The 23,698-nt window shown below is 56.0% G+C and overlaps 2 protein-coding genes across 4 annotated transcripts in view; one reads left to right on the forward strand and one right to left on the reverse strand.

Annotated features, from left to right (window-relative positions):
• PPFIA4 (PTPRF interacting protein alpha 4) overlaps positions 1-16,915 on the forward strand; it is a 61,460-nt gene extending 44,545 nt beyond the window's left edge. The window contains exons 13-31 of one of the 3 annotated variants that reach the window (XM_051639149.1): positions 690-781; positions 2,925-3,066; positions 3,312-3,517; positions 3,935-4,175; positions 4,399-4,434; positions 5,017-5,150; positions 5,319-5,482; positions 6,074-6,167; positions 6,385-6,466; positions 6,943-7,143; positions 8,115-8,177; positions 9,651-9,677; positions 10,696-10,871; positions 11,726-11,823; positions 12,483-12,658; positions 12,883-12,951; positions 14,156-14,333; positions 15,159-15,250; positions 15,725-16,915. In XM_051639149.1, coding sequence (XP_051495109.1) covers positions 690-781; positions 2,925-3,066; positions 3,312-3,517; positions 3,935-4,175; positions 4,399-4,434; positions 5,017-5,150; positions 5,319-5,482; positions 6,074-6,167; positions 6,385-6,466; positions 6,943-7,143; positions 8,115-8,177; positions 9,651-9,677; positions 10,696-10,871; positions 11,726-11,823; positions 12,483-12,658; positions 12,883-12,951; positions 14,156-14,333; positions 15,159-15,217 — 2,238 coding nt within the window. In that variant the 3' untranslated portion in view covers positions 15,218-15,250; positions 15,725-16,915. Of the gene's footprint in view, positions 1-689; positions 782-2,924; positions 3,067-3,311; positions 3,518-3,934; positions 4,176-4,398; positions 4,435-5,016; positions 5,151-5,318; positions 5,483-6,073; positions 6,168-6,384; positions 6,467-6,942; positions 7,144-8,114; positions 8,178-9,650; positions 9,678-10,695; positions 10,872-11,725; positions 11,824-12,482; positions 12,659-12,882; positions 12,952-14,155; positions 14,334-15,158 lie in introns of all 3 variants that reach the window. The other 2 variants (XM_051639148.1, XM_051639150.1) reach the window with 2 other exon arrangements.
• A 646-nt stretch (positions 16,916-17,561) lies between these two features.
• On the reverse strand, positions 17,562-22,927 carry MYOG (myogenin). Its single transcript, XM_051639289.1, has 3 exons — positions 21,932-22,927; positions 18,886-18,967; positions 17,562-18,147 (listed from the first exon to the last, which is right to left on the reverse strand). The coding sequence occupies exons 1-3, from the start codon at positions 22,502-22,504 to the stop codon at positions 18,032-18,034; spliced, it is 771 nt and encodes a 256-aa protein (XP_051495249.1). The 5' UTR covers positions 22,505-22,927; the 3' UTR covers positions 17,562-18,031.
• Positions 22,928-23,698: the final 771 nt, after the last annotated feature.

Raw genomic sequence — 23,698 nt, forward strand, 5'->3', positions numbered from 1 at the left:
GGGGTTGGGGGACTGCTTCCCCCCTTTCCCAGGGTGTTTTCCCTCCTGGATGCTCCCTGCCTGCAGCAGAGATCAGCCAGCACTGCTTGTGCTTCCCAGCCATGGGCAGAGGTGAAACTCAGAGACTGGCATGATGCTGCCTGCAAGTTGCCCACCCTTGTTCAGCCTCTTTGCCCGTGGGACTGGGTCCTGCCATGCCTGGAGGATCACATCTCTCCTGCCTCCCTGTCCACACACAGCCTCCCCCCAGGACAGCACGGCCCCTTGGTGCAGGTTCCTGATGAGGATGGGGCTGGTGGCAGGAGGGACGGGGCCAGCAGCAGGTTTGGCTGGTGGGTCCCTCCCTGCTGGTCCTTTGCCCAGGCCAACACTTATGTGCAGCCTGGAGCAAAACCAGAGCATCCTGGTGGGGCTGAGTTTCCTTCATCTCTCCAACCAGCATCGCTCTGAGCACACGTGTGTCCATCTGTCCAGCCTGTCCCTCCCTCGCCGTCGCCCCAGCACCCTCACCCACCGTTGCCTGCATGAGCTGTTTCTTTATCCACGTGTCCAAGGTGCCTTAAACCTGGAATGGGGATTTTTAAAGGGAATATAGACCTGGAAATAGCTAAGGAAGTGGATCACCCCAAACCTGGCTGCTCCTCAGGGTGAAACCAACCCCTGCCCGTCTCTTGTCTCACCCTGCACAGCGGCGGTTGTCTGACGAGATCGACAAACTGAGGCTGGAGGTCGACCAGCTCAAAACCAGGAGTGGGACGTTTGTGGAGACTGTGCACACAAGGTAAGGGCCTCCCAGCCAAAGCCCCCCAGCCCCTGAGCACCCCGCTTGCCTCCTGCACCCATGGCTTTGGGGGCTTTTTGCTTTTAGGAGCCCAAAATGCTGATGGAATCTTTGGTTTCACAAGCCTCGGTGCTGGGCTGCAGGGTGGTTCATCACTGCAGGGGCAGCTCCAGCTGTGCTGGCCCCACCATGGATTTGTCCTGGGGTGGGACAGACAGTTGAGAAAAGCCCAGCCTGACTGAATGGCCACAAATTTGCTTTTCTAAGGGTGAAGCATCACTGGGCATCATTTCTTTTCCTGCACACAGGGCTTAGGGCTTAATTTTCTGTGAAAGCTGGATGCTCACCAAACACCCCTGTGGTGTGCAGGGAATGGGCTGGTGGAGAAGGAGGAACCTCTTGGGAGTTGTTGCAGGCAAAGGAGAATGAACCCCCCATTTTTCCTCTGTGCTGTACAATGGTCTTCCCACACCCTTTCATATGAAGTCAGCTGGGAGATGGGCAGGTCCCAGCCCAGAGCACCAGGAGGAGAGGTGGGTCCATTGGGTCTCAGCCTCCAGCACTGACCAGGGCACCCAGCACCACTGCAAGAAAGCAGGGGGTGAGAAAGGAGGGTGCCACCACGATTTGCACCCCACTGCCATGCTGTGGCCACCTGGGAGACCTCGTCCTCTCCTGAGCACTTGTCATGTGGGTTAGAGGCAGTGAGGGATCAATGAGAGTGGCCACCAGCAGGGAAAATTCAGCTCTCAGGAGGGCTGGAAAAGATGGAAAGGAGCTGGTGGAACCAGGTTCAAACCTATCAGCAGCTGTGGCAGAGAGGGGAGGGCCTGGAGGTCCCAAGTCTGTCATGGAGAGGAGGAACAGGGAGAGTGAGGAAGAGCTTGTGAGGATGAAGGACACAGGAGTGTCTGGAGCACATGTGAGACCTCTTTTATGGGACCTCTGTGGGACCTCTTTTATGGGCCTGTGAGAATGGGATGGACAATATTTCTTGTGTTTTTTTTCATTTCTTGGAGGAAAACTCAGCAGAAAGTTTGAGTTACAGAGGCCAGAATAATCCCCTCACTGAAATGTCAGTTCCTGTCTGAGGCTCCTTTATCTGTGTTTAGCTCTGGAACTGCTTGTCAGTGGCTCCTGAGCTTAAATCCTCTTGAAACTTGGGCTGTGCCTTCCTTCATCTGCAAACTCTGAGCTGATGCCAAGCCAAGCTGCTTGTGTTGGTGGTTTCATCTGTGCTCAGTGGAATCCTGGGCTGAGGAGCTCAGATCTGTATCTGCACTGGAAACCAGACCCACCATGGTGGAAAACCACTGCTCAGCCCTGGACAACAGCTCTTGTCATCTTACGAAACCCTCGTGCCTCCTGTGGCAACACAAGGAGAGGGTAATGATGCCCTGGGCTGGGAAAGAGCTTTGCTCAGCTGCATGGTTGGGTCTTCAGAGTGAGGAGGAGCAACCAGGCAATGTGGAGATACACGAGTGCCACGGGTGGCAAGAAGTGGCTTCAGGTCCAGCCACCACGTTGCTCTGCCTGGCGTGGGGACCTGCTCCCGAGCAGGGAGGAGGAGGATGAAGTCCTAGCCAGTTTCTGTTGGGAGATCCCAAGCCATGCTCATATCCCCACATCTGGAAGATCTGTTTCAAATGGGGTTTTATTCATTAGGGTTTATGAGGGTTTTTTTGGTGAAAATTAGGAAGAAAATATAAAAAGAAGGAGAAAAGCTCCCTGGCTGGCCCTTGTTCTGTACCTTGGGGATGGAGAAGACAGACAAAAGACATGCTGTACCTCTTGGGAGGTGGAAACTGTTCTCCAGAGGGGAGAACAGGAGGGGACTCTTCAGCCCAAGGCTTCCCAGACTCACTGCACAGGGTGGCTTTGGCCAGAACTGGTTGGATGCCCCAGTGGGGACTGAGGTAGTAGCAGGGTAGGGTCCAGAGCTTCCTACAGTCTGGGAACACATCTCCAGGAGCAGTGGGAATGAGGCATCTTTTTCTGGAGCCTGGTTGTGCATCATTTCATGCAGAGCAGGCAGGCATCATAGGGCTGGGCTCACCCTCCTCTTCTGCCCAGCTAGCTGGGGCTGCAAGGAGAGGACATCCTTGTATGGAGAAATGTCCCCACCAAGGCTCTTTCTCCCCAGGTCCCACATGGGTAGTGCCACCGACCTGCGCTTCCCTCTGAGCGCTGTGGTCCACGCTCCTGCCGAGCCCTTTGGGGCAGCCCCGGGGCTGCCTCGGGCACAGAAGGGAAGATTTGCTGCCCGGAGAGAGGAGCCAGCCAAGGTGATCATCTTCACAGCCGCGCGGGGTCAGGGATGGGGTTGGGGTCTCCTCCTGCCTTGCGTGTGGTCCCCGTGTCTGAGGACACGGAGCCGTTTCATTCACCTGGTGCGTGGGTGGCGGCAACATGGTAGGAAGGGTTTCCCCCCTGGGATGGTGTTGGAGTGTGGCTGTGGAATGGAGGTCTCCAGTTTGGGTTTTGGGGACGTGGGTATGCTGTGTAGGACCAGTGAACCTTATTCCCCCAGGACTGGGAGCAGGCCCAGGCAGGCAGTGTCCTGGCCACGGGGCCTCACGCCTTCGACAGCGACCCCGACATCTCAGACGTGGACGAGGATGACCATGAGACTCTCTTCAGCTCCATGGATGTGCTCTCTCCTGGTGGACACTCAGATGCCCAGACGTTGGCCATGATGCTCCAGGAGCAGCTGGATGCCATTAACGAGGAGATCAGGTAGCAACTATAGCCAGAACCCACCACTGCCTTGCTCTGAAACAGCTCCAGGGGGGAAACAAGCTTCCAGGAGGTGGGAGGAGGCTCTCAGGCCCTTAAAATTGAGGTCTTGGTCCAGCTTCATCTGGGAAACTCGGTCCTTCTTTCATGCAGCTCCCTGTCTCACACCTGCACCAGTGCTGGCTCACAGAAAGGATGATCAGATCTAAAAAAGCCCTCCACTAATATTAAAGGAAATCAGTTGTGATTTATGTGGATCCTGATGGATCTTGCTGCCATTCCTGGAGATCAGGGGCTTGAGTCACAGCACCTGAGGAGCATTTCCCCATGGTAGGGCAATCCCTCAGCTGGGAGGTGTGAGATGACTCCCCAGAAGGGTGGGGAGCCTCAAGCCCTGAGCCCCTCTGTTCCCCTCAGGATGATCCAAGAGGAGAAGGAGTCAACGGAGCTGCGGGCGGAGGAGCTGGAGACCCGCGTGACGAGCGGCAGCATGGAGGGCCTCAACCTTACCCAGCTCTGCAAGAGGGCTTCCATCCCCACCTCGCTGACAGCCCTGTCCCTGGCCAGCTCGTCCCCGCCGCTCAGCGGCCGCTCCACCCCCAAGCTGTCCTCCCGCAGTGCTGCCCAGGACCTCGACCGCATGGGGATCATGACGTTGGTGAGGAGGGACACAGGGTGGACCTGGGGGGCTGGACAAGGGTTGCTCGTGGCTGCCTGGGGTGGGAGCCATGCTCCAGCCTCTGGAGGGTGGTGTGGAACGGGGGTGCCCATGGATGGTGTCTCCCAGGCTGGCACGCCTGGCCCCGGGACTGCTCTGTGGGGGAGTTCTCCATTAACTGCCCCCCTTTCTGTGTCTCTCTCGCTTTCCCCCTTGCAATCAGCCCAGCGACTTGAGGAAGCACCGGAGGAAACTGCTAGTGAGTGGCTCCCATCCCGTTGGTTTTTTTGTCCAAGCCCCCTTTCCAGCCTGCTCCTGGCTTTGTCCACACCAGGTCAGGGTGCAGCAGGCGCGGGATGGAGCTGGGGATCCCAGGGATTCGGCAGGAGGACCGTGGGGATCCCGTAAAGTGTTTGGAGATGTGTCAGCTGACAGCCTGGGGGGGCTGGAAGGACATGGGGAGGTCCAGAAAGCCACTGGGTCCTCAAACATTGTGTCCCTGCTGGCAACAGGGTGTTTTTGGGACATTCCCATCTGTGCTCCCCAGAGCCCTCTGCTGAGGGCCAGCAGCTTCTGTCCCCACACCCTAACCTGGACCGTGGAGCTGCATCCTCTCTGCTCCTTGTTCCCAGGTTCTTGGCCCTACGGCTGCATCCTCCCCATCTCCTTGGGCATCTCGAGCCATTGCCAGAGCTCTAGTTCAGGCCAACCCTGGAGTGTGGCAAAGCCCCAGAGTGGCTCTTTTGGCCACGTCTCCATGGAGCAAGAGAGAGGCAGGCAGCAGGGCAAGGATGGAGGTGGGCTCTGGCCTCCCAACCTCACGGCTTCTCTGCTTGTTCAGTCGCCTGCAGCTCGGGATGAAAGCCGAGAGGATAAAACCACCATCAAATGTGAGACTTCCCCCCCATCCTCACCCAGGACGTTGCGTCTGGAGAAGCTGGGCCACCCTGCACTAAGCCAGGAGGATGGGAAAAGGTATGTGGAGCACCTTTTGGATCTCACACCAGTGCCCATTCTGTTGGTTTGAGGATCAACCTGGGGCAAGCGTGGGCTTGTGGGGATGGGCTGGGGTTTGCCAAGGTTTGTGCTCTGCTCAGGAATAACCTAAAGGCTTTGCTGTTCCTCTCCCTCCTCCATCCCCAGCTCGCTGGAGGAGCAGGCCAGCAACCCCAGCAGCACCAGCAGCCAGGACTCCCTGCACAAGGGCTCCAAGAGGAAGGGGATCAAATCCTCCATCGGGCGCTTGTTCGGGAAAAAAGAGAAGGGTCGCTTGATCCAGCTGAGCAGAGAAGGGGCCACGGGGCAGGGTCTGTGAGCAGCCCCGTTCCCCTCCGCGCCGGGCGGGTGTCCTCCGGGGCACCTCGCACCCCTCCTGGCTTTGGGGTGCTGTTGGGGTGACAGGTGGAGGAGCAGGGAAGGACATCCCTGGTTTGGGGATGTTTGGGCCACCAGCTGTGGGTTCCCGGCAGCTCCAGGGCTGTTGGGTCCTGGTGCTTTCTGCCCTATGGTCCTTCCTGGTGTGAGCGTTAATGCAGCAAAGATAGTGACCCCCATCCCTGTGACTTATCTTTAATGTCCCCAGATCTGCTTCCCCACCCCATGGGATCTTGATTTTGCACAGCCCTTGGGTGGGAGCTGCTTTTCCACTCCGAAATCCTTTAGAACTTCAATGTTGAGCATCTTGAAATGGGAGGGATGGCAGGTGGGGATCCCCTTGGGATTCCCAGGGATGGAGGGGAGCTGTGGGGGTGGGTTGGACTGTCACCTCCTGTGCTGCACAGTGCATCCCCAGCACCCTGGCATGGGGACTGTGGCAGTGACCACACTGACCCTGGGGCTTGTCATGTTGACCCTGGGGATGTCAGTCTGACCTGAAGGATGTCTTGCTTGCCCAACAGTGGTGCTGACTGATGTGGAGGTGGGCCTGCAGGACCCTCTGGGACTTGGCAAGCTGGGTGCTCAGGCTGAGAAGGATCGACGCCTACGGAAGAAGTGAGTGAATTTCCTTCACTGCCCCAGCAAGAAAATGTCCTGCTTATTGGCTGAGAAGCCGTGGCATGGGACTGGCAATTGCTGGAAAGACTTCTCTTCACCCTCTCTGGAGCCCTCTTGCTTTATTGCTTTGCTACCAGGTGGTTCTTAGTGCCATCATGTCTTCCCTTCCCCACAACCTTCCAATAAATCACTCTCCTGCTTCTGTTCCCTCCAGGCACGAACTCTTGGAAGAGGCTAGAAGGAAAGGATTGCCCTTTGCTCACTGGGATGGCCCCACTGTTGTCTCCTGGCTGGAGGTGAGGTGGAGCATATCCATGCATTGTCCCCATGCATCAACAGCTGGTCTGTGGTGGGGTCCCCTGCAGCCCCCAGTCCCACCATGCTTGGTCATGGTTGGTGGTTGCAAAACCTAGGGGAGCAGAGCAGATCCCCAGATTCCTCAGGCATTCTGGGGAGTTGTGGTTTGGGGTTTTCTCAAGCCCATGCCTTAGCTTTGAGTTGAAAGGAGCAGGAGCACCCCTGCTGGCTTGGGGATGTTGGGGCCACTGGTTGTGGGCTCCCTGCAGCTCCAGAGCACTTGGGTCCTGGTTCCCTCTGCCCTGACACGGTGGTGCTGGGCTGCCCACAGCCCTTCTGCAGGGTACCAACCAAGAAGGAACTCCATGTGAATACCCAGCCATGACACTGAGCTTCGCCAGGGTGGCCTTGATCCCACCAGAGGAAGTGAGGGCAGGTCAGCAGAGCGGTCACTGGCTGTGCCCTGTTTTGGCAGCTCTGGGTGGGGATGCCAGCCTGGTACGTGGCCGCTTGCCGGGCCAACGTGAAGAGCGGAGCCATCATGTCGGCCTTGTCGGACACGGAGATCCAGAGGGAGATCGGCATCAGCAACGCCCTGCATCGCCTGAAGCTGCGTCTGGCCATCCAGGAGATGGTCTCCCTCACGAGCCCCTCAGCACCGCCCACCTCACGGACAGTAAGTTCTCCCTGCCGCAGACCCTCCTCCCCCCCAGCAGACCCCCCGTGGGGCAGGACAGCGCTCTTGTTTCCCTCCTTCCCTTGGCTCTCTGGGCCCGCGGTGCTCCATGGGCCGTCAGGGAGTCCCAGGGTTACAGCGTGGCCATGGAGGGGCTGATGTTCCTTCGTGGACCAGTCAAACCACCAGGCACTTGTCCTCAGACGCAAAGATAGTTTACAGCCATCAAGTGTGAAGCGCTTCCTGGCTTGAGGCACCAGCAGATGCTCTTGTCCTCATGCTCAGAGGTTGTCAGCAAGAGGCTGACCCTGCTGAGCAGCCTGCAAAGGGCAAAGCTCAGGGGCTGTGCCCTGGAGAAGATGAAATCCCACCCAGACAGCACATGGTGACAGGGCCAGCTCAGTTCTGCACAACCATTTGCTCCCTCACTGCAGCCTAAGCCTTTTCCTGGGACAGTGTGAAATTCCTGAGGCAAGTCAGAGCAACTGCAGATCCCAGCCTTGCCCTGAGTAGAACATGGAGTGGGTGGGGGGATCGTGTCTTGTCCTGGTCTCCAAACCCCTCGAGGTGTTAATGGTGCCCCAGTAATGCCAAGACTCATCTGCAGAAATGCAGCCAGCAGAAGGAAGAGCCCCAGGCGTGCTGTGTCCCCCTCAGATGGCCACAGCTGGGGTCACTGCTGTCACAGACAAGCCTGCAGGCTCCATGAACATAACACCAAAGTATAAAGGCAGCCTTGCTGTGCTCTCCATGGCTGCGTGGTCATCCAAGGGTCCCCATGTGTCTACCATGGGTAGTGGGGTGCCACCAGCCTCAGCTGCAAGGACACTGCGAGATCTCCCCTGTGCGGCGCCAAGCACGAGGGTGGGCTGATCCCCCATCAGCCCCAGCTGGGCTTGTTTCCAACCACGGTTGTGAACTGAGGCCCCAGCTCTGTGGTGACCCTGACCACTCTGTTTCTTTCCCTGCAGTCCTCTGGAAATGTCTGGGTCACCCATGAGGAGATGGAGAACATGGCAACTTCCACCAGGACGGTGAGGCTGAGGTCCCGCTGCTGCCGCGCGGCGCCGGGGCCGGCGGGCTGAGCTCTGGGTGGGGGTCACCCCTGGGGGCAAGGGGACCTCTGCTGCCTCTCAGATCACAGCTCTTGGCCAGCACCTGTTCAGAAACCATCTTTCAACCTTGAATATCCCAACAGTTTCTAAAACTGGCTTAAAAACCAACAGATGCGTTTTCCTCAGTCAAGTCCCTGTGGGTTTTCTTGGGTTTCCAGAGCAGTTTGTCTGCCAGTTGTCAGGGGAAAGACAAAACCAAGAGTCATCTCAAGTTGGGTGCATGAGGCTGAGTGCCATGTTGTTCATCCTACACCCAAATAAGTTATCATCCAACCTTAGTTGACCTTAGCACACCCAAATAATGTCCCCACTGCCTGTCCCTGCCGCTGTCTGATAGCTTGGGGACCCTCAGAGGGATGTGGCCATGCTCCCAGAAGCTCTGGCTGATAGCCTGGGGTCCCTCAGAAGGATGTGGCCATGCTCCCAGAAGCTCTGGGTGCTTTGAAGAGCTGTAGCCATGCTCCCCTCTCTTTAACTTAATGACCTCATGTCCATGTCTCACAGCAGGGGCAGCACTTCAGATTTGTCGTGTGAATTAGGCATTTTATTGAAGTTTGTGTCTGCTGGTTGGGTAGCACAGACCCATAATGGGCACCTGGAACTGGTGGGTGCCTTTGGGGGCTGGAGAGCTCAGAGTTACCACAGGGACACTTTCCCTCAGCAGGTTTTGTGAGGTTGAGCAAAACCAACACAGGCTGACAAGGCAGGAAATAGATCAAAAATCAGCAGGTGGGGTTGGGCAGCTCCTCAAGGGGTTGTGAGCCCTGAGCTGAGGTCTCTCTCTGCATCCATCTGGCTTTGTGAGAGCCAAGAATCTACCCCTATTTCCCAGGAAAGATGTATGAGCCTGTGTCTGTGCCATCTCCAGCCCAAGGCCCATGAGAAAAGCTCCATCTTCATAGAATCACAGAATCATGGAATGGTTTGGGTTGGAAGGGACCCTAATGATCACTAGGTTCCAACCCCCCTGCATGGGCAGGGACACCTCCCACCAGCCCAGGTTGCTCCAAGCCCCATCCAACCTGCCCTTCAACACTGCCAGGGATGGGGCAGCCACAGCTTCCCTGGGCAACCTGTCCCAGTGTCTCACCACCCTCGTGGTGAAGAATTTCCTCCTCATGTCCAACCTCAATCTCCCCCCTTCCAGTTTTAATCCATTACCCCTTTAATCTTGTCTAAGAGATGGGGTGAAACCCATGCCCAGGAGGGTTGGGGTGTCCCCACCACCCTGTTGACAAGGCTGAGCTCCCTGAGACTGACCCTCCTCCCTGCTGGGTGACACTCTGCTGGGTTCCATGGCCAGCACACCTGGCAAACACTTCATGGGGAAGGGCCACCAGTTACTGACTTTACCTGTCCTTTCTATTGACATGCTGCGTGTGTCACACTTAGGACACAGAGGAAGGCAGCTGGGCACAGGTGAGGTCCACATGGCACCCTTTTCCACTGGCAGTACATGGGGTGGTTATGGGAGGGAGAGCTGGACATCACAGAGCACCTGGGGGATCATCATCATCACCATCATGGAATGGCTGGGGTTGGAGGGACCTTAAAGATCATGTAGATCCAACCCCCTGCATGGACACCTCCCATTAGACATCAGGATGCACCAAGTCCTGTTTGGAGTCTGGGCCTGCATCCTGTGGTTGCTCCTCTCAGCTATCTCCTGAACATGGGGTGGTCCTCCTGGGACCTTGCATCAAGCAGCATCCTTCTCTGATTCAGGCAGAGTGACATTTTCTGGAATCTCCTCTGCAAGACACAGATGCTGTGTTGAAAACCCAACGTTGGTGTGACCAGCCACCCTGCATGGGAGGCAGGTTTTGAGCTGCACATTTACTTTTCACCTCTTTTTTTTAGCCCCAAGTTCAGGGTACAGACCATCTCCATGAACTGGAAAGGTGGGAGGAAAGAATCCTGCTTGGATCCAGCTCTTCTGGCTTTATCATTTTACTTTTCTTCTGGTGGATTTTATTTCATTTTCAGCCCCAGAAGCAGCTTGCAGTGAAAGTGGATGGATTATTTTCTCCTCAAAACTGACCTCTTTTTCATTTTGAAGTCATCAAGTGGATCTTGTGGGGCTTTCTAAGCTTCTTCAAAATTCATTTGGGAAGGCACTGAAACCTGGTTCTTGGTTGTTTCAGCTTTTGTGAACGTGCTTCTTCCAGAAGAAGCTGGTCATAAAGTCCAACTATCCCTTAAGCTTTTTAGGTACTGCCTTGTCTCCTTGGGGGACAGCAGTAGGACAAAGACCTTGGCCAATGGGACTTTTCCCTCCAGCTCCTTCAATACAAACCAGGTTTAAACTCCTCTGGCCCAGGTTTGGTCCTCACAGTGACCCCCGGGCTGCGGCACTGAACTCTCACTGGTTTTCTAGGAGTCTACAGCTCCACCAAGCCCTGGTTTCTTCTTAGCTTCTCTATATGCTTCTCCACAGACACTGGCCTATGGGGACATGAACCATGAGTGGATTGGGAACGAGTGGTTGCCCAGCCTGGGTCTCCCTCAGTATCGCAGCTACTTCATGGAGTGTCTTGTTGACGCACGGATGCTGGACCACCTCACCAAGAAAGATCTCAGAGTGCACTTGAAGATGGTGGACAGCTTCCACCGGTGAGTCTTCTCCTTCAGGAGGTCCCTGGGGTGCAGTGTCTGCACGTGGAGCAGAGGATGGAACAATCTGAGGGGTGCTGCCCTGTCTTGGCCAGCCCTGCTGCTGGAGGATGGCTCTTCTAGGCTAAACTCAACCACCTGGTCTTGGGCAGCTCATATGGGCAAATGTTCTTCCTTCATCACGGCCCTTGTAGCAAAATTGCAGAGGACCAAGCCTTCTCCAGGCTGTGGAGCAAGCCATGGGTAAGATAAAGGCTTGTCCCACCTGGGGGGACAATGTGTACCCCACTGGCAGGCAGAGCAGTCATCTGTCAGCAGCCCAACCTGCAGAAGGCTCAAGTGCCCACGTCCAGCCCTGTCATGGGGTATCACCATCCTCCCCAACCCACAGGACTGTGTCCATGGGCCTGGCAGGACCCTCCCTGCTCTGGAGATGAACCCTTCAGCCTGGACCAGCCTCCACAGGCTGGTTCTCCCTTCCCTCTCCAGCCACTGAGCAGTGTTATTTGGATCTCAGGCAGGTAGAATAGGGCAAAACTGATGGAGTGGGGAATTCCCATGGAAAGGAGGGACATTCCTCTTTTTCCAGATGAGATCTTTCCTTTAGGCTGTGTCTGTCCTGACCCAATCATGATCCAAAGCATCCTTTGGGCACATGGACAGCAAGCAGGGAAGCAGGTCCCTCCAAGCCACCTGCCCCACCATGCAGAGACCTCCTGAGGGCTGGGTGTTGTGAGCAAGCTGGTCTGGTGGGAGGTGTCCCTACCCATGGCAGGGGCTTGGAACTCTGATGATCATTAAGGTCCCTTCCAACCCAGACCAGTCTGGGATTTAAGGGTCTCATGTCCTTGCAGCACCAGCCTGCAGTATGGCATCATGTGCCTGAAGAGGCTCAACTACGACCGCAAAGAGCTCGAGAGGAGGCGAGAAGAGACCCAACATGAAATCAAAGGTCAGCAGCCACTGACACAACCCAGCTCTGGAAAACATGAGAAACCTCCCAGGAGATGCCCAGCGATGGTCTCTGGCCCTTATTTTTAACACAACCTTTACCTGGGGAAAATCCTTCTTTCTGAGCAGCCACGTCCATGGTTCTGTGCTCCAGGGGGGACCTCCCTGTGTTGTTTCCCCAACAGGTTTCTCCAAGTGCCTTTGTGCAGCCTATCCCAGCCAGACACGAGCAGGGAGAAAGGTTGTCAAGACAGAAAAGGTCCAGTCCAAGCATCAGAGCATCTTCTCCTGCCCATTTCAGATGCTCAGGACAACCCTCAGCTTGCTCAGCCTCCCTGTCCTCCTTGGCTGCCCTGAGATTCCCAGCACATCTGGCAGCTGCTTACATCTCATTATTGATAATGCCCCTAATTACACCAGCAGCCGTGGGTGCTGAGGATTAATTTTCACAGTTATTTCCTGCCTGTTATTTCATCATTTAGTTTGGTAAATCTCAGTGAGCTGGTCCTGGCAGCTGAGCATCTGATACTGCTGCTGAAGCCAGAAGGAGAGTCCCAGGATCAGCCTGGGGAAATGCCAAAGGGCTTCAGGACATCATCAGGTCCCCACACAACCAAAAGTGTGGTCTGAGCTGGCCCTGAGACAACCCCTCTCTTACAGACGTCCTAGTGTGGACCAACGACCAGGTCATTCACTGGATCCAGTCCATCGGGCTCCGCGAGTACGCGAACAACCTGGTGGAGAGCGGGGTGCACGGGGCCCTGCTGGCCCTCGATGAGAACTTCGACCACAACAGCCTGGCCCTGGTCCTGCAAATCCCCACACAGAACACACAGGTGAGAGCAGCATCCCTGGGGGACTTTGGAGGAGGGTGGCCAGCGTGGGACACGGCAGTGCTGTGACTCCTCCAGTGCCACCAACTCAGCTCTGCCTGTCAGAGCAGAGCGCTCAGGTGGCACCTGGGCTTCTTCACTGTCGTTCTTGGGGTTTTTCTGAGAGGGGAGTTTGGGCTGGAAACTGTTTCCATCTATGGGGAATGCTGATTTGTTGTGAACTGCAGGCTCGACAAGTGCTGGAGAGGGAGTTCAACAACCTGCTGGCCCTGGGCACAGATCGGAGGTTGGACGATGTGAGTACCAGACCTCTCCCATGTCCAGATCATGCTGAGCTCCTGTTCTTGGGGGAGAAACAGAATCTGCTCTCTGCCTCCTTGTCCAGGGGTGTCAAACAGTGTGTCACAGACTGTCCAGAGCAGTCATGTGAGCAGGATCAGTGGAATAAGCTAAAACTATTAGTCAAAGCTCTCAGAAAGGTGCTTCCAGGCTGTGGAGGCAGGTGAGGAAGAGTCTTGTGCATCGTTTCTAGCCTCATGCTCAGTAGGCTCAATTCCGAGTGGGTTCACCTGCCTTACTTGACCTTTTGGAGTCATGGATGTTCTGGGCATGACACGTCTGTGGTGGATAAAGCTGGTGGGTGAGAGATGCCCCGTTAAGCAGCCAGAAAACTGGAAATCTTGCGTCACAGAAGCTGGTGATTCATCTAGATCCCTCCTCTGGATGGGTCTTCTCCATGAGGTGTGATGGCAGAGCCAGTCAGGGCTCTTCAGAGCACAGAGAGGTGTGCCCTTCCAGATGCTGTTATCTCGCCAAGACTAGATCTAACCCTTGGAGTCTTTCCTAGGGCTTGTGTGTTGATGTCTTCAAGGCATCTTTGCAGGAAGGCTGGAGAGAAGAGATAGATAAGCTGGGAAGGACAAAGTCTATGTCATGGGATCCTGGAGAGGTCCTCTATGACCTTGGTCCAATTTGATCACACACTTCTGCATGGTATGAGTTGGTTTCCATGTACAGGCCCACCTGTTAGGTGGCAGCAGTGCTGGTACCTCACAGGGCAGAAGGTCCTGCTGACCTGAGAGCTGGGGCTCTTCAGCCTGGAGAGGAGGAGGCTGAGGTGGGATCTCATCAACCCTTATCAATATCTACAGGGGGTGTCAGCAGGATGGGATCAGTCTCTTTTCAGTGGTGCCCATGGACAGGACAAGGGGCAATGGGCACAAACTGGAGCACAGAAGGGCCAAGCTAAACATGAGGAAAAACTTATTTAGTGTGTGACAGAGCCCTGGGACAGGCTGCTCAGGGAGGTGGTGGAGCCTCCATCCTGGAGCCTCCATCCCTGGAGACATTCCAGACACACCTGGATGTGTTCCTGTGGGACCTGCTCTAGGGGATCCTGCTCTAGCAGGGGGTTGGACTAGATGATTTCCAGAGGTCCCTTCCAAGCCTGACGACTCCGTAAGGATGATGGCAGGTCCATAACCTGCTCTCCCCTCACAGGGTGATGACAAGACCTTCCGTCGCACCCCGTCCTGGCGGAAGCGCTTCCGCCCCCGCGACGTTCACAGCATCAACCTGCTCAGCGGCTCAGCCGAGACCCTGCCCGCCGGCTTCCGTGTCACCAGCCTGGTGCCCCTGCCCCCTCCATCTGCCCCTGCCAAGAAAATGCCCCCGGAAGGTGGGTCACCCCCTTTTCCTACCCCTGCTCAAACCTCATGGTGAACATGGGGAAGGATGTGCCACCGGGAGAGGGGAGGGAGGGAGCCTCGCTGGTCGCCTGCGATGCTGAATCTTGGGGAGCCTTGAGCTGTTTGTTTGCTGGAAATGGGTTGTTTTTTTTCAGGAAGGTCATTTCAGGCTCTGCTTTGGGGTGAGATTTCTTTTTTTGAACCACCAGGAGGAGGGAGAGGGCTGGACTGGGGTGTGGATTGGAATTTTGTGTCACTCACCCTGGGCTTGGCATCCAGGTCAGAGCCTGTTGGGTGGCTCTGGGGCTGTCAGGAAGCAGCAGCCCCATCTGGGCCAGTCTGGACCATCCTGACGTTTGGAAACCTTCCCCAAAGGGACTGGATTAACCAGCTCAATTCAGCCCGAGTGCTGCTGAGAAGTCCTGGGGCTGGCAGGGACCTGCTTGGACATGGTTGACCTGGCTATCCTGTGTTTTAACTGGGCACACATGTCCCAAGCTCTGCCCCACCACCACACAACTCCTTTCTACAAGACATCTTGGTCCCTTCCAAAGCTGTACAGAGGCACAAGCTCCAGCCAGGTCACCTTTGTTTGTCCCCTGGATCAAGCATCCTAGTCCCTCTGTCCCAAGCCACCTGCCACATCCCCAGTGCTGGAGATCTGGTGCAGAGCTGGCCAGACGTGCCTCTTCCTTTAACCCTCATCTTCATGTGGCTTCAGTGCCCAGATGCTGCCTATAGATGTTTTGGTGGGGAGCCCAGGACTAATTGGAGCAGTCACTGACTGCAGGCTCTGCTCTTTGACTCACTTCTAGTTGGTGCCTCTGGGTCACCAAGGCTGGAAACCTCCACGGTCCGGACATACTCCTGCTGAGGGTCAGCCTGACAGGAACCAGCCCCTCCCTGGGTAAGTGCGAGGAGGACCAAGGCCTTAGAGCTGGATGGTGGCTGAGAGGAGAGCACGAGGAGAGCACAGAATCCTCTGCTCAGCATCACCCAGGCAGGGTATCTGCCTTCACCAAGGTTTGCCTTGCCGTGGAGGACCATGGGGACCTCGGTGGTGGGTGAACAGCCCGCTGCTGCCTGAGGCTCACAGGACTTTGCCATGATGCAGAAGGGATGCTCAGCATCCCAACCATGTATGGTTTGTCCAGTCCCTGGGCAGACAGCTCCACTGGGGATCCCATCCTAGATCCCGCTGGGATGAGGGAATGATAGCCAAGCACTTCAGAGAGGCTCCTGCAGTCCTGCTGTACCCTGGGGCATGGTTCTCCTGTGCCAGGAGGATTCACTATGACTCCATCTGGGTTTGTTGGCCTGTAGGTGCAGGGGTGGAGGTGACCTGCTGGCCTCACGGGGCCTTTCCCACTTCGTTCCTCAGCACATCACCACTCTCCATGTGGCCACGTGCTGGCTGCCTTGCAGGACCAGAGCCCGGCCCACGCCTGTTCCTCAGCCCAAACCAACAGACACTGCAGCCTCGCTGCTGGGGACCGAAAAGGATGTTCTCCCTTCTGCTTGTGCACCCCACTGCTTCCCCCAGCTCCCTGTGGCTTGTCCCCCCACCTCTCCCCATGCTGGCTGGGCTGTGAACACGCTGGCTGGGTGACCCCTCCACCGCTGGCCCAAGTGTGGTACAATCTGGCGGGGTGGCAGAGACACCCCAAAAATGGGCCACGATGTTTGGAACCCTTCCTCCTGCCTGGTTCACGTTGCCAACAGGCCATGGGGCTGCTGCACTGACCCGCCCGAGCCCCGGCTGCCAGGGATGGTGCTGCCCACGGGACTTGAAGCCAAGGAAGATTCAGGCTCGTGAGAATCCTCACACCAGGGTGGCCGGGCAAGGAGCTGCCCCCCCGGGGCCAGTGCCAGAGTTGGGCACTGCAGGGGCTGGAGCAGGGACCGGCCGTTTTGGGGGGGCAAGGGGGGTGACTGTGTGCCAAGGGGTGGGCGGTCAGGGTGCTGCATTTTGGGGTGCTGCCAGACACCACGGAGCAGGGAGGCTGTGCCTGCAAGGCACGGCCACAACAGGCTGCGTGGACAAGGGCTGGGCTGCCCCATCAGGACCAGCACCCACAGGAGAGGGGACCCTCCTTGGGTGCCTGGGGAGACACGACAGGGGCACCCACCGCCCCGGGAAGTGCCCATCCCACCCCCTCTGGGTGCTGAGGAGATGCTCTCCCCTCCTGCCTCCAGGCTACGGGCAGGGATTAATCCAGGAGGCTCTTAACTCTTCCCATCTCCCCCGTAGGGTAGGATCTCTTCGTCTCCTCATGCCACATTTGCCTTGTGTGGCCCCTGTTTCTGATGTAATATTTATTGATGGCTGGAATGACCTTATACTTATCATGTGCTGTCTGGAAGTGCAATATCTGAGAGGCTATACAGTCACAATGTCTTTTCGGTGTATTATTTGCCTAATACAGTATTAAATATTTTTTTAATTTGAAGAGTCAGTGAGCCCTTTATATCGATGCCCTGTTTCTTTTGTCATATTATTGGTACTGCATGGACTCCAAACCCTGGATCGGGTCAGGAAAGGATGTATGTGTGTTCCAATAAACAGGATTTTAAAACAAGTGCTGGCTTGAGCTTTCTTTCAAGAGCCCAGATGAAAAATATCATGAATCTGTAGCTCCCCCAAGAGTTTTTGGGGTACAGAGCTGAACCTCACGGGTCTCTGCAGGGCTAAATTGAAGTGTGGGGCATCCAGTTCCCACCACTGAGCGACCATGCTGAGGTCCAGCTGGATTTTCTGATATGGAGAAATCAGAGAATCATAGAATGGCTTTGGTTGGAAGGGACTTTAAAGATCATCCAAACACCCTGCCATGGGCAGGGACACCTCCCACCAGCCCAGGTTGCTCCAAGCCCCATCCAACCTGCCCTTCAACACTGCCAGGGATGGGGCAGCCACAGCTTCCCTGGGCAGCCTGTTCCAGTGTCTCATCACCCTTATAGTGAAGAATTTCCTCCTCATGTCTAACTTAAATCTCCCCTCTTCCAGTTTAAAGTCATTCCCCTCATCCCATCCCTCCCTGCCCTTGTCCAAAGTCCCTCCCCAGCTTTCTTGTAGGTCCCCTTCAGCCACTTGAAGGCCACTATGAGGTCTCCCCAGACCTCAATGTCGGAATTAGGGGCTACCTAGGAAGAGGGGCACAGGAAAAGAAGTAGTAAAGCAGTAAAGGAAGCTCCAAGCCGTTCAAACAAGAATGCCTTTATTAAAAAAAAAATCCAAATAAGTTAGCAAAAATAATAATTAAAAAAAACCACCCCAGATGGCAGCTCCACACAGCGCTCAGTAGAAGAGCCGGCGCGGGCAGCGCCCGCAGGGCTCAGCACCCACGGGACACCAGCCAGAGAGAGACCTTGGTCAAAGAGCGTCTTGGAAAAAATAAAATCAGCAAGCCAACCCAGCACACATGTTGGCCCCAAAGAAACCAACCATCCCGGGCAGGGAGGGAAGCAGAGCCTGGCACCAGGAACCGCTGCCCACGTCCCGCCGCTCCCCGTGCCTCTCAGCTGGCTGGGCGGGAGGTTTGGCCAGGAGGGGGACAGGAGGGGAGTGATTTCAGCAGTGCAGTCCATGACACTGGAGGGGTAAATATAATTTCCAGTGGCTGGGCCCTTCCAGCATCTTATTCCCACCCCGTGAGCAGCTCCAGGAGCCGCCGGGGTTTGTGCCAGCTCAGTTTTGAACCCGCTGCTCCGGGAACGTCACGTCCTCCACGGCGATGCTCTCCACGATGGAGGAGAGCGAGTGGAGGTTGCGGTCCTCGGCTGCCTCATCAGCCAGGAGGTGATCTGAGGAGAGCAAGGGGACAATGACACTGCTGGGGACAATGACTATGTGCTGGGGATGGCTCCTGGCTCCTCACAATCCCCCCCGTGGGCAGAGTGACCAGCTCCCAGATTCCACCCTGGGGGATCGGGTGAGACTTTCCCCTGGAGAGGGCAACAGGGAAGTGAAGCTTTTGGACACTGCTTAGGTTTTATTCCTCGTTGGAAAATGAGAATGAAGTTTCTGCCTTCTGGGGAGCAAAACAGGTGGATTTGGGGAAGGGCAGGGGGAATTACTGCAATACTGGAAGAAAATCAGCAGCTGCAGAGGGGGTGTGGGGAGGGAGAGGAGCCCAGGACAGCCATGCTCAGCACCAGAGTGAGCAAAGCCACCCAAGGGATGGTGACAGATGAACCCTTGATGGGGACCAAGCTGCCAGGGCTCTGGGTTGTTGCAATCCAGCTTCTCAGCTCCAGGAGCAGGTGCCTCCAGGCAATCAGGCAGTGGGAGAAGCCTGAACCCGCTGAGCATCCAGCCAAGGCGGTGTGGGAGGATTTACAAGCCTGGGGAAGCTCAGCTCTGCATCAGCAGGGGGGCAGAGAGGACAAGGCTCCTTTTGTCCTCTGCTCCAAGGATCTCCTGCTTGGGGAGGGGGTTGGCTCAGTGACGCTCTGCCCCAGGGCTCTGGTGTCCCCCTCTGCTGTCCCCCCCAAAGCCCAACAAGGCTGCAGAACCCTGGGGTGAGGTGGGGAAGAGCTTACCCGTGGGATTGGTGCCAAACTCCAGCTGGCTGCTCCACTCGGGGCTGCAGGATGAGCTGCCAGACCCACACTCACTGGTCACCTGCAAGGAGCCAAGATGCCCATCCTGGGTCTCACCTCCTCCAACTCTCTCCCCCCCAGCCAAACCCCACCAGGCACCCCAAAATCCCCCTTGGGTGCCCCATCACAGCAGCACAATGTCCTTGCTGAGGTGGGCACATCCCTCCCCACCTGCAAATCAGCCAGAGGAGCCAACAGAGTTCAGGGTCTCCAGGATCCTTTGGGGCCAAGACACTTAGTTACCAATAAAGGCTGAAAAAACCCCTTTTTTTGAGTTCTGGACACAGGAGAAACAGGACAATCTGCCTACTGCAGGTAAAAAATGTCTTTTCACCTATAAGAAAAGGCTAGAGATGGACTCATGTCCTTGGCCAAAACAGATTTTTCACTGAAAATCACCTGATCAGGCTCATACAAACTGACACATGGGCTGGAACCCCTCAGGCCATCCCAAGGGGATTTCTGGGGAAGATCTCTTGGCAGTTTGATGTGTGGATTTGGGGCTGAATGACTATTTCAGAGAAAAGAGCTGACAGCCTGAAAAATGAGAGCGTTACTCAGCAAAGATCTGACTTAGCGTGTGTGTGTGTGTGTGTCTTCAGCTAGAAGTAGATGTTGGCCCAGGTTGAACCCAAAATATTATTTACAGCAACAGACCCAAGGACCCAACCTTTTGTAGCAGCCTAGAAATGCCATGTTGGGTCTACAAGTTTGCAGCAGCACAGCCTAATTAATTAACACTTGGATTTAATTCCCACTACAGTCAGAAATTCTTGCAGATATGATTTTTTTTCCCTAAAAAATATTGGGGTTTGCAGTCAATACGTGGACCACTGGCTATGCCTGGGAAAAGGGATGGCTCAGAGCAGCAGTGACATGGGAACAGCTCTGCATGGTTTCGGGCACGTTTGCAGGGGCAGCCAACAAGTCGCCTCCAATCAAACTCAAGTGGTTACATCAGGTTAACTATAGGAAGTCCCAAGTCTGTGTAGGCTGGAACCAAAAAGCTTTTTGAGTCCTTTCTTCAGCTCTAAGTGTTGGGTCACCTGAGTATCTGGTCCTTAAATCTCTTAGGCTGAAAGGAAATGGATTTCAGTTAAACTCACTTTTCTGTGCCTATTTTAAAGTCTTTCTATATCCATATCCTTATCCACATCCACATCCACACAATCTAGATCTACTTCTACATCCACATCTATCTATTTAATCTGTATCATCAATACCAATAGAGAATCATGGAATCATGGAATGGTTTGAGTTGGAAGGGACCTCAAAGATCATCTAGATCCAACCCCCTGCATGGGCAGGGACACCTCCCACCAGCCCAGGCTGCTCCAAGCCCCATCCAACCTGCCCTTCAACACTGCCAGGGATGGGGCAGCCACAGCTTCCCTGGGCAACCTGTTCCAGGCTCTCACCACCCTCACAGCAAAGAATTTCCTCCTCATCTCCAACGTCCATCTCCCTCTTCCAGTCTGAAACCATCCCCCCTTGTCCCAAGGCCTTGTAAATATATATATATAAAATATATATAAAAAGATGTATATGTGCATCTAACTATATAACCTATATCTATATAATCTGTACCACCTCTCCCCACACCTTGCCCTGCAGCTATAATTATCTGAACACTTTGACAGCCACAGCCCAGAGCTCCAGGGACGTGCATGCCCAGACATCCTCACAGAAAGCAGAGAGCAAAGTATCTCCCCCAAAACCTGGTTAAACCCCCCGAATCTGGTTGGCAGCACCTCTGCTCTGTGGCAAGACACCCCTGCTGCCAGCATCCGTGTGCCCTAGAAACAGGAGGTGGCCCCCTTGTCCCCTGCCCTGTCCCCTGCCTGGGTGCACCGTGCTGCTCCTGCTGCCAGAAAAGTCCCCCTGTCCTGCTGTGTGGTGGCACCAACAGTGGGATGGGGGGCAGGGAGGGGGGAGGGACTGCAGAGTTTGCTCCCAGGAGCATGGATACCTGTGGGGTGTTGTGGAAAGCAGCAGGTGGGGACCCCCCCAGGGGGCTGGAGGCTGCGGGTTGTGTCACTTTGTAGAGCGAGCTCAGTAGGGTGTGAGTTTGTGGGTGGGAAGGGGAGGGGGGGTAATTTAATTTTCTATTTTGTGTAATTTCTTTCATTCCATTTTATCTTGCTATGTTAAATTATTTTTAGTTTTATGGATTTTTTTAACCTTGCTTTTGCCTTTATTCTCCCTCTGAAGCCCAAGAGCACGTTCTGTGCTCAATGCAGCGTCCAGCACTGGATTGTGCAGCCCCCACTGCATCCATGTGTAAATAAAGGTGTATCCATAGGGAAAGGCTAAAAGTGGCCCCTTCATCCAGGCTCTGAGAGCCCAGCTGGGCTCATTGCTGCCCTGAGCCTTTCTGCAGGACACATCTACCAGCCCACGGCTGGGGCTGAGGGACCCGTTCCCACTGGCAGGAACCACCACCTCAGAGCTGCCTGTGATGCCTCTGCCTGGGATCACCCCCACAGAGCATCACCCCCATAGAGTGTCACCCCCCAGAGCATCACCCCCACAGGGCATCACCCCCATAGAGTGTCAACCCCGTAGAGCATCACTCCCCTAGAGTGTCATGCCCATAGTGAGTCACCTCCACAGGACATCACACCCACAAAGCATCACCCCCCCATAAGCATCAACCCTATAAAGTGTCACCCTCCATTGAGCATCACCCCAATGGGATTTCACCCCCCTAGGGTGTCACGCCTATAGAGAATCACCCCCAAGGGACACCAGCCCCCATAAAATACACCCCCCATAGACCATCACCCCCATAGGGTGTCACCCCCATAGGACATCACCCCTACAAAGTGTCACCCCCATAAATCATAGAATCCCAGAATCATTAAGGTTGGAAAAGACCTCCAAGATCATCAAGTCCAACCGTCCACCCATAAACCGTCCCCTCCACGGGGCCTCCCCCACCTCCCTGTTCCCCAGCCCAGTTTTGGGGCCACCCAGCGTCACTCACGGCGGGCTGGGGCGCGGCGGGACGGAAGCGCAGGTCCCGCTGCTCCCGCTCCTGCTGGTTGAGGGAGCTGAGCAGGCTCTGCAGGCGCTCGATGTACTGGATGGCGCTGCGCAGGATCTCCACCTTGGGCAGCCTCTGGTTGGGGTTCAGCAGGGTGCTGCGCTTCAGCGCCTCGAAGGCCTCGTTCACCTTCTTCAACCTCCTCTTCTCCCGCAGCGTGGCCGCCCGCCGCCGGTCCATGGACACCGTCTTCCTCTTGCAAACCTTGCAGGCCCAGGGCAGGCACTGCCCGGGACAGTGCTCAACCAGGGCTGAGTCCTTCTCCTCCAAAGCCACCCTGCCCTCAGGACACAGGGCCACCTCGGGTCTCTTGGGAAACGCCGCCGGCTCGTAGCCCTGCAAGCGGGAACCCAGGAAATTTTCTCCATCGTAAAACCTCTGGTCCGGGAAAAAATAAGGGTTGGTCTCAAAGAGCTCCATGGGCAGCTCGGGGACGTGTGTGAGGCTCAGGGACGGCTGCTCCCTCTCCCCAACGCCAACTGTTTGGTGCCATTTAAACCCCGGCGCTGGCATTAAATCACGGAGATAAATATAGCAAACCTAAAGGAAACCTGAGACCACCCTAAGCTGCTGCCTCACATCAAAACTTTTCCATCTGATTCCATGTGCTCTCCCCGCCGGGATTACGCTGCCCTGGAGCGTGGCCGTGCTGGGGGGGTTTGGGGAGGGGACTTGGCTGCCCCGAAAACAAGGGCTTTGTTTGAGCCCAGGGGTGCCACCAGGGGTGGTGGGTGGCTGCCAGCTCCTCCAGGGCATTCCTGCCTCATCTGGTCCCTTCAGTTACAGCCGGGTTGGGGGGAACCCATGGTGGCCTCGTGGCCAACCTGCCCAGCCAGGGCTCGCTTGTCCCTTCATGGTTGTCCCCCTCACTCCCAGGGCAGCCTGGATCCAAGCCTTCCCTGCGGCTGGAGCTGACACCAGCACAGCATCACAGAATCCCAGACTGGTTTGGGTTGGAAGGGACCTTCAAGATCATCTAGATCCACACTTCTGGATGGGCAGGGACACCTCCCACCAGCCCAGGTTGCTCCAAGCCCCATCCAACCTGCCCTTCAACACTGCCAGGGATGGGGCAGCCACAGCTTCCCTGGGCAACCTGGGCCAGGGTCTCACCACCTTCACAGCCAAGAATTTCCTCCTCATGTCCAACCTCAAGCTCCCTCTTCCACTTTTCATCCATCCCCCTCATCCCATCCCTCCCTGCCCTTGTCCCAAGCCCCTCCCCAGCTTTCCTGGAGCCCCTTCAGGCACTTCAAGGTGCTCTAAGGTCTCCCTGGAGCCTTCTCCTCTCCAGGCTGAACAACTCCAATGCTCCCAGTGACCTGGTCTCTCCCATCTCCCCACCCGGCTCTGCCCCGCATGCTCCTGCTCTCCCCCTGTATCTCCCATGGCCTCATCCTGATGATGCCTGTCAGGGTGTAACAGCCTGATCCTGCCTCTGCGGTAGCCATGGAGAAGAGGAGGAACACAGCCCCAGGAGGGGCATCCTGATGCAGGGAGCACCTCGTGCCCAGCCCTGTCCCCATGGGCACCCCTGGGGGCACAGCACCCATCCCTGCGCTCTGCTGCCCGTCCCTCCTGCCCATCCCACAGGAACAGAGCAGGCAGAAGCAGGCAGAACCACACCAGGCTTGGCCTTTCCTCCACCACAGGCTTCCTGAAGGTGCCTGGCCAAGTCCCTTCCTCCCAGAGCAGCATTTTTTGGCA

The sequence above is a fragment of the Apus apus genome, chromosome 23 (assembly GCF_020740795.1).
Source record: "Apus apus isolate bApuApu2 chromosome 23, bApuApu2.pri.cur, whole genome shotgun sequence".
Classification (NCBI taxonomy): Eukaryota; Metazoa; Chordata; class Aves; order Apodiformes; family Apodidae; genus Apus; species Apus apus.